This window comes from Sinocyclocheilus rhinocerous, unplaced genomic scaffold (genome assembly GCF_001515625.1).
Source record: "Sinocyclocheilus rhinocerous isolate Xijiao unplaced genomic scaffold, SAMN03320098_v1.1 scaffold1306, whole genome shotgun sequence".
NCBI classification, from domain to species: domain Eukaryota; kingdom Metazoa; phylum Chordata; class Actinopteri; order Cypriniformes; family Cyprinidae; genus Sinocyclocheilus; species Sinocyclocheilus rhinocerous.
Window position 1 is genome coordinate 101870 of NW_015630031.1, and position 10574 is coordinate 112443.

Here is a 10574-nt window from a genome sequence, read left to right on the forward strand (position 1 = left end):
ATTATTATTATTATTATCAGGCTAGTAATACTATCTAATTAATATTAGGGCTTATTTGTTGTATTATATTTCTTTTTCCGCGTTTTTACAGTATTGGCTCGTTCTAACCAATCACACACGATTATGCTGAGCTTATGAATGCAATAGCCAATCAGAGGCGTTCAGATGAGTCATCACTGAAACAGCGTGATGCAGAGAGCGCGACCATAACGTAGAGACCGAAATTACATGCGGTCGTGTAAATAAGATAAATAACATAAGACTATTTAGTTTGCTTAATAAAAGAACAAGGTATATACCTGTTCTATAGGAAAGGTCACTTTAAATGACTTCTGTTGTGATCTGGCGCTATAGAGAAAATATAATTAAATATTAACTTGACCTTCAAGGGGGGCGGGGGGTGCCGTTGGGGGGGCGGGCCGCCCCCCTAAAATAATGGCAGGGGAAACACTGCTTACGATGTTTCTATTAATTTATGTTAAATACAAATTCAGTCATATTAAAAACATTAGGCTGCTTTTAGCCTTACGCTGGAGTTGGTTCGCTTTCTCGCAATGAAACTAAGTAAATAATTACATAAATTAGCACGATAATATTATGTATCGGCGATCTCACAGGCTGACGATAGAACGATATGAAAATTGAGCATATCGCCCAACACTACCTATTATGCCCCTTTTTACAAGATGTAATATTGGTCTTGGGTGTCCCCAGAATGCGTCTGTGAAGTTTCAGCTCAAAATACCCCACAGATCATTTATTATAACAGCTAGAAAATGACATTTTTGGGGTGTGTCTAAAAAAGACCTGTTTTGGAGTATATCACTTTAAATGCAAATGAGCTGCATATTCCCGCCCCATCTACAGAAGAGGGTGTAGCGTATATGTCTCTCTGCATTGCATATCTACAGCAATAAACAGCCGGTAGAAGCAACATGGCAGAGCAAGAGAACCCGGTGTTCAGCCATACATATGGGAAGCCAAATGCACTGAAAGTGGGACGAAACAGCGCGATGTTACAGAGTTCGCGCCGCGCTGACCTGTCATCGTTGCGGATCAATGGACCGAGACGCGCGACCACGCTACCAAACGAACAGCGCGGCACAAACCAATCTCACAAGCGCAGCGCTTATCAATTAAAATACTTCGATAACGCACGCACACAAACACGGTTAAAACGCTAAGCACTATAATGACATGACATTCACAAAGCAGTCTGGAGTGATAAACGTATTTAGGTAGATTTTGAAGTGCATTACCATGAAAAATGAAAACAATCCACAGCGTCCTCAGCAGCTCAGATGTTGGGAGAAAATGAAGACTCATATGTTCAGTCTTACATCCAAACACAGAACATGGGGATTGCTTGTGAGACATTGTTGATGTTACAGCTGCTCGAACGCAGACAAAATGGAGGACAGCGTACAACCACCGAGGGTCGGAAACTATAGCAATGCAGAGCTGTCAGTCAACCCCTGTGGCTCGACCCTGTGCAATGTGATGTCACATTGCATAGCGAATCAAAAACGGCTTGCCTAGTGAGACTGATTTGGTTTAAAGGGGGTTAAAAAATGAGGAGTGGGTGGATTTTTATCAATGTAGGATGGTTGTGTTCACACACTGCCAACACACATTTATGTCCAAACACCATGTAAAAGTGGATTTTGCATAACAGGTGCCCTTTAATTAAAACACCTGTCTTGATTTCTCCAGATTTTACCAAGCTGTTTAAGGTTCAGACAGATGCCAGTGAGAAAGGACTGGGGGCTGTTTTGACTCAGGAGATAGAAGGGGAAGAGCACGTTGTTGCCTACACTTCTCGCTTGCTTCAAGGAGCTGAAAAAGTGTATTCAGTTAGGGCTGTCACGATTATGAAATTTGGCTGACGATTAATTGTCTAAAAATAGTCAGTTATTGCGATTAATTGTCTGTTTTAGGGCTTTGGCGATTATGCCGATTATCACGGTTAATTGCATGTTTTTTTTTTATGGCTTTCATTATATAATTGTGATTAATTTAAGGGTTCAGTAAATAATTATGATGTTATCTTTTAATCTTTTTGAGTTATTATTTTGCAGTGTAAGATTACATAGAGAATTCCAAATTCTAAGAATTGGCCAATACCGATTCAACACCAGCGCTATTTTTTTTTCTACACCACTACAGAATATCAATACTGTGTTTGTGGAACTAATGGTCACTCTTTTTTTAAACCCTTTGTTAAACGCAATCCACTAAATACTCACTTCCTCATTACAGAGAAAAACTACATTTGAATAAAAATATATAAGCTATGAAATAGTGCTGGGCGGTATACCGAATATATATCATACCGAATACCGGTGTTTATTTTTGTTATGATATGAATTTTTAAAATACCGCAATACCGGTGTACTCATCGGCAAACTCTAACACTGTTGCAGGCTGGTTCAGTAGTTTTTCAAAGTGTTCCACCCAACGTCTCTCTTATGCTTTGGCCGTCAGCAGTGAATGACCATCTTTATCTCTGATTGGTACTCACCGCAACCACACTTCCTCAATCATTGTCTCGTGATCTTCCGTTCCTACCAATATTTTGATTTGGTTCTGAAGTTTAAGTTAGATTTTTTTCAAGCGGTGTGCGATCCTTAAACTTAGCAAGAGTCAGAGCCGGCATTTAGCGACAAGTAAATGATGATCTGATCCTACATCAGCACCGATTCGGCTTCTAACATCGAGAAAGGATGACAGTCAGCGTTTACCGATATGGATATTGTCAATTTAATTCTCATACAGTCCACCAGGCAATCGCCACGTCATCTTGTGTCGCTGCTTACGTTGAAAGTACGTATTTCCAACATGCACACTATTCGCAGTTTAGAACAAACATAGTAGATCGGCATTGTCATTTCGATGCCATTGCCATTGAGATGAGTGTTATAGTCACCGATCAGTAGGAGGACATCGTGACAAGGGACGCTAGCAAATTCCTCTTTGAGTAGGTAGTAGGGCTGTGCGATTAATCGAAATCAAATCGAAATCGCGATTTGAGACGTTGCGGAGTAGGGTTGCCCCCCCCAAAAAATCGATTTTCGAATATTCGTCGAATTTAAAATAAAAATCCACATTCGAATGCAAAAACGTTACATATCGAGACTTTATGGCGGGGTTTTTCCCCTTCCCACTGCATCTCATGTTTTTAAATGAAAAATGTACTCTGTGTGATTGGCTTTCCATTCGAATTTAGTTTTTCAGCCATTTTGACAGCCCTAGTAGAAAGCGTCTATTACTGCATCATTTTGTAAATTAATCCACATAAGTGAACAAATCAAATTCACAAAACATTTCTTCAGTCCACAAATGGCATTACATTGTATCTACACTGCAGCACGACTCAACAAAACTTGAGTCTGAATAACAATTAATTTGCTCTTCAAATGTAAATAATGTCTTCCCACAAGCCTTTTGTTAGTTGGAGTATGTTTACCACCATATGGTTATACACAGTACAAACAACCACATGAAATGCTGCCATTGTGAGATGGTCTAATGAGGGAATGTGACAACAGTGACAGATGTACTGTAATGTATGAGTAGTAAGGCATGGGAGGAGATCATGTAAGCACATGGTATGGATTATATCAGATACAGAGAAAAAGCTCAGTTAATTCTGTCAGCTGTAGATCTGAAGTTCTGTGTATGGCATTAGTAAGTGTTTTGGGGATTTGGGGTAATTGTTCATTTTGAAGCCCAGATCTAATTTTTGCTTCCAATTCAAACCATCCCCCTCTCTCAATGCCAGCATAACCAGACAGGTTACGATTACTGTACAATCAGTTCTTTGACCAGAATCCATGATTTCAAGGCTTTCTGCAAGTGCAACACTGCTTTAAAGAAAGCATTGTAACATTTTCCCAACAAAGGCATCTGGGATGTGCACCATTTCCCAGTGTTCTGCTCCTGATGAAAACCGTTATATTCTCAGAGGAGTCTGCCTTATATTGTCTTGCCTAACAAGCACAAAATATGTGAAAATTGAATGTGGTAAGAAAAGAAAAATATAACAATTGATAGTTAATTGATATGCAACTTCTCAAAGAGCATGTTTGCATACTGCTGCATGGTTCTCTGACAATTTACATTTATGCATTTGGCAGACGCTTTTATCCAAAGTGACCTACATTGCATTCAACGTACAAATTTTTCCTATTCTTGCTTTCGCTGGGAATCAAACCCATGACCTTGGCATTGCTTGTGCTATGATACTGTTTGAGCTACAAGAAGGCGAGTGTTGGGATGGTATTCACCCAGACAGAAACAAACGAAGTGACCTCATAACATTAATTTTAATTAAGAGTTACTGATTTCCTACAATAGGAGCAACAGCCATCATTGACAATTCAACATAGTTAAACAAAGCTCTACTTCATGCAAATAATATAAAACCACCAGATGCTGGTTCTTAGTACTGCAAGGGAGCAAACGCTTCTCTTTTAGTTCATGTAGCTACACCCAACAAACCCACAAATTTGCTCACACATCTATGTGTTTAGACAAGGCTCAGCTTGTTACTTTCAGTCCAAAACATGTCATTGTGCACTTTAGTTTTTCATCCACCCAGCTTTAGAGATTGTATTGAAAAAAACATTTCTGTCTGAAGAAGAGTCTCACAATGATATGATTCCAAAATAAGTATGTCTGGAGTTCTTCTCCTTCTCTGTTTCACCTGAAAAATTTACCAACGACTGTATTGGTAAAATTGCCTATTGGGTCTTATGCTTTTTTAATTTCCTAACAAACAACCGCAAAATAATATTATATACACTGTATCTTTCTTAGCAATCTATCAGGTCTTTAATGCCACTATTGCTAATAAGTTTTGATAACTTTTCCATAACTGTGATATACTTGCTGCTGATGTATCTGGCATGTCTATTTAAAACCTCTGTAGTAGTCTAAAGTAGTTGATTGACAGGTGAGTAGGCAGACTGTTGTTGTCCAGTAGGGTTGGGCCGATAGACGATGCCATCGTCCATTGCCGATGGCTGATAGACATCATGAATACCCCCTGCAATCCGCCGTGTCCCAATACCGTGTTCGGAAAGAAAATGACGTGTATACAGAACCCCTAAAGGGAATAAATACAAGATGGGAGGAAAATATACAAATATACAAAATGACCGTGAATTTAACGGTAAAAGACTGTAAAAATGATACAGTAAAAACCTGTTAAATGGTTAACAGTAAATTCAACTACTATATACAGTGAAAAACTGTATTGGACATTATATGTATTGGACATTAATTTTATGGTAGTATACAGTTTTGGGAAGTGAAAAAGACTGTATAATTTACAGTGAATAACCGTAAATTATCATGTATACTGTGTGGATTTCTGTATTTCTGTATCACGTATCTTGTCAGTGTCTGCGCTTGCTTGGCCATTAGTTGTGGAAAAAATAAGGAAAGTGTGTTCAAGCGCCAGCAGAAAACAGGGCCCCACTTTATATTAGGTGGCCTTAACTACTATGTACTTACATCAAAAATTAAGTACAATGTACTTATTGTGTTCATATTTTATTGTAAAACACTTTTGCTGCTATTGAGGTGGGATATGGGTAAGGTTAGGGACAGGTTTGGTGGTTTGGGTAGGTTCAAGGGTGGGTTAAGGTGTAAGGGATGGGTCAACTGTGTAATTATAAATGTAATTACAGAAATTAATTACAAATGTAATTACATGCAGGTATTTTTAAAATATAAGTACAATGTAAAGCACGTCATAAATAGAATGCGGCAGCAGTTTACTGTCGGGGATTTCCAGTGAGACAGTCACTTACGTGTTGCAACGCATCCAGTGTAGACGGCATCACTGATTATAATAAGTTCTATACACTGATCTATATATAATGAATCTCTATCATAGATCAGTGGTTCTATAGTATTTTGCCGCGCCGCTCGCGTCCGGTGTAGACAGGGTGTTAGGAATCGTTATTTGTTTTCCGTGCCTTATAAGGATTCACGCTTCTGGCACACCCGCCCCCCGCCGATGTCATCGTCCATCACGATGTTTCACTGTAGACATCGTCCGATGCCAATTTTGTAGACATCGCCCAACCCTATTGTCCAGGATGCAAACAAGATAAATATTATGCAATGTAGAAAGCTATATTGATTGTTAAAAGGGGCCTATTATGCCCCTTTATACAAGATGTAATATAAATCTCAGGTGTCCCCAGAATGTGTCTGTGAAGTTTCAGCTCAAAATACATCGTCCGATGCCAATTTTGTAGACATCGCCCAACCCTATTGTCCAGGATGCAAACAAGATAAATATTATGCAATGTAGAAAGCTATATTGATTGTTAAAAGGGGCCTATTATGCCCCTTTATACAAGATGTAATATAAATCTCAGGTGTCCCCAGAATGTGTCTGTGAAGTTTACTCCACAAATCATTTATTATAACTGTAAATGGCTTTCTTGTGTGGAAACAAAAACAAAAAAAGCAGTTTTTGTATGTCCCTTTAAATGCAAATAAGCTGCTGCTCATCCTTTGCAGCTCATGCTTTGGATACTGCAGAAGAACCAATATGACTTGACACTGTAAATACCGGTTTTAAGCCCTATATGTATGAATCAGAGTCAGAGAAACTCTGGCAGAAGTAACAACTGTGATGATGAACCAGGATGAATTTTTCAGCCATTTTGCAGTGATAAAATACACACACACACACAAATACTGCAATAAAACGAGACGTGAGATTTTGGGGGGTACAAGTCTCTAACATTTTTGGAGAACATACACCATTCGAAAAAAGACAATCATCAAACTGTACTGTGCATAATAAATTGCTGTTATGAATTATACCAACAGTAAGCGTTTTCAGGTTAAAAATAAAAATTACGACAGATCTAATTTATGTGAATACAATAAGAGACAATGGATTCTTTAGCTGCATTAGCTGTGAAGCTTGCTAACAAACAAATTTAGGTAGGTGATTTGAAAACATTGACAAAATATAAAGTGCAATGCTTCTGGGTGTGTAGCTGGATCCTGCCCAGCTCACTCAGGGGAGGATATATGCTGATAGGGCAGAGTCTGTCACCAGTTATGGGCAGTGCCTGTTTCAGTGTGGTGTCACAATGTGTTAAAAATGCAAATGACACATTTTGAGGCACTATTTATGATTTTTAGGACTCAGGAGTGGGTCGGCGCTGATAGCCTTGTGGGCAGGGTCCCCGGTACATGTTTACACTATACTGAGATCCGATCACAATGCGTATGTGGACAGCATCTTGATACTGGTCACATGTTAATGCCAATTGAAAATATATAGTTTGATTTGATAAATCATCAGATCAAAGATCTCTTGACTGGAATACAGGAAACAGGAGTGTCAACTGTATTCTGCTGCTCTTGAGGGAAGGCTCTTTTGACTTTTTTTAGTCCCACAACTAAAAATCAAACTCTGTCTTTTCAGAATGAACCCTGCTGGTGTAAAGCCCCCAGGCACACATCCAGGATTGAGAGCTCACAGATTACTCTCATTGTTCATCTGCTGAGTAAGCTCCGTCCGATAAGACTCTCTAAAACTTCTGCCTGCCCTTCATCCTGTCAACATCAAAAAAAGCCCTCAGCCATTTGCTGGGGCAAAACAGCGTCGCCATGGATACAGAGTCCACTTACTCTGGCTACTCGTACTACTCTGGACGGTCGAGGGGATCTCACAGACATGGGTAAGAGTTTCCATGAGGGTCTCTTTCTCTTTCTGCTTCCTTTTTGCCTGTCAGTTTTTGAGTGGCAAGTTTTAAAGACACTGCAGTGTGATATGCAGCAGGTCACTGCATACTGTCTCCCCTCTGTCTGCCTGTCTCATCTTATGAGATCATTGTCGCTCTTTTCTTTTTGCCCTCCCTTTCATTTTCCCTTTCTCTGTTGAATTTCTTATTTATCAGATGATTTATCAGCCCAACATCAGGTTATTCTAAGGCTCGCTCAGGGTCTTCTATACCCAACACTTTAAATTTCCTTTAGACATGGCATGTAACCCAATGTGTCCCCGCAGCTGCACTCCCTCATGTCTCCGTTTCTGACTCACTATATCATTCTCCATTGGTGTCACCACATTGAAAGATAAACTTGGAGAAAATTAAGATAACCTTTGGGAATCCTTTGAGTTTAATCAACTTCAATTCTATCCTGATATTTTTTTCCTTAGAGTTGGTTTGTGTTACTATAATATAATATAATGCATTTAACTAAAAAAAAAATGGATTTACGTATATATTGTAGATCTAAGTTCAGTAAGCTTGCATTTTGAAGTTTTATTTAAACACAAATATTGACACAAATGAAGCTGAAATATTTCTAACATAAGATGTCCAGCATGTTTTTACATGTTTTTATATTTACACCATGACATGCATTTATATGTTTGGCAGCATTTTCACACTGGGTGAAAGTTTCAACCTTAGTTCAGCACCTTTAAACCTGACAGCGATCTTTATGTTGGTTTGAGAAACAGCAATACAACAATAATTGAGATAATCATGAAAGCATGATTTGCAAAGTTATGGGGAAACACAGCCCTGGTCCGTAATGACCAGTCACTAGTGATTTACTTATACAAGTACTTCCACAATGTCAGTCTACGTATGCTAAAATTAGAAAGATGTAATGATAACAGCCTTTCTGCAATACTAGTTTTGCCAAGTAATGACTCAATGTGGTACCCGTGAACTGTCTGACTGACAGACGACTGCTTTCAAATGCTGATATGCTATGAAGAGCACCTGCATTTTGCAGTATATGGCTTTGCATGAATGCATATGTCTGACAGATCAGCTACTTGGTCAAAATGCCCACCTTGCCATGTATTAGCCTAATGCAAATAAAGTTGGTTATGTCTTAGGTGAATGTAAACAGATGGGACAAAAATGCATGTCAAAGTTTGACAAGTCAGGTCTGTGCCTGTGCTTCAGGCCTTGTCATGTAAATGTGGCCCAATAATCCTGCCATTGTCTGTTATGTCATTAATAATAATGATAATCAAGCAATATTAACAATCAAAAACAGAAAAAAACACTCACTGCTCTTGGTTGGATAATTTAAATACGTTCTCAATAATTAGATTCTGAAAAACTCTTTGTTCTGTTGCTGGATTACTTTGTATTATTGGCAACGGCTACATTTTATTTACATTTTCATTTTGAATTTTATTATATTATTAATGTAGAAATGTATTAAATGTATTAAAAGATTAATGGAATATATTTACAGTATTTTTTTTGTGATTCAGCTATAGCGTTTGTGCATTTATACTAAATGTATTTAGACACATTTATTTAGACTCAAGCTACTACTACTGACAACTCAAGCTACTCTCAAATGCGCATTTCTAAGAGGGAAAAATGTGATATTAATATTGCAGCATGCACTGCAAACTGCTGAAGATACGTGTCAAAGTCAGGCAACGCAAACCTGTTTCATGACTTGAAACAATATCACTCATTAGAAAATGCAGAAACCAAGAAATATTTTTTTCTATGAAAAAATGTAAGATATTTAGATATTTTGTTAAGGAAAAATGGCTGGTAAAATGTCAAGAATTCAAAAACATGAAGTGTTTGTCTGACCATAAAGAGTAGTTTAAAATCACAATTTCTACAACTTTCACTTAGGAGCAAAAATCTGCCTTTAAACTTGAAAGAAATAATGATTTGAAATTTATTGTGATAAATATCAATATTGAGTGAAATGAAAAATGTTATCGTGAAATTTTTTTAGCAATATCGCCCAGCCCTAAGGGGAATGAAGCATCTACTTCGCTCCGTTCCGCCATGCTGCTCATGTGTGTTGGGCTTGTCGATCGCTACTTTCCGGCATACAACCACGCCTATCAGTTAAGGGTACTGTTGGCAGTGGAAACGGATCAGGGTGTACTGTCCCGAATCGTACCATACTGTACTGACCCATACCGCTCATTGAAAATGAGCCATAAATCCATTGTTCTGCATCTTAGAACAAATTTTAATTTAACTTGGGGAAATATTGCTCAAATCAAGCTAAAAGTATCTGTGATAATCACATAGGAAATGATTATGCCGCAAATGACTTCCTCATTGCTAAACATCAGTTATCAAAACAAGCAAGCTTAGTAGTCTGACAGTTCTTCACTACCAAACTGTGGTTTGATCCAGCTGTTTAAATGTTGCTTATGCTAAATGACATAAAATATGATTTATTTTATTTATTAGTCAAAAAAAAAGCTAGATTTTTTTTTAGTGCACACAAACAATGGTACACTGGTTAAATGCACTTTAAGTTGTAGTTCAGTGTGCTTAGCTATAAATAGAGTGGAAGTGCATAGGGATGCAGCGATTAACCGGTTTCACAATTAACCGCGCTTTAAAATGTCATGGTTAATTAATCGTAAAGGCTCCACTACACCGAGTGTTTCTGTTGCACGGAACAGTTGCAACGTGCGCAAAACGAAAACAAAGTTACACTAGCGGTGCACCAGCTTTAAATGCTGTGCTTATCAGAGACACGGAGGCTACTACACACACTAGATTAACTATGACAGAGGAACCAAA

The 10574-nt window shown here is 38.2% G+C and overlaps 1 protein-coding gene across 1 annotated transcript in view; it reads left to right on the plus strand.

Annotated features, from left to right (window-relative positions):
- The window catches only part of LOC107739810 (vang-like protein 1), an 85144-nt gene that overhangs the window by 13204 nt on the left and 61366 nt on the right, over positions 1-10574 (plus strand). The window contains exon 2 of the mRNA XM_016552013.1: positions 7460-7715. Coding sequence (XP_016407499.1) covers positions 7645-7715 — 71 coding nt within the window. The 5' untranslated portion in view covers positions 7460-7644. The remainder of the gene's footprint in view (positions 1-7459; positions 7716-10574) is intronic.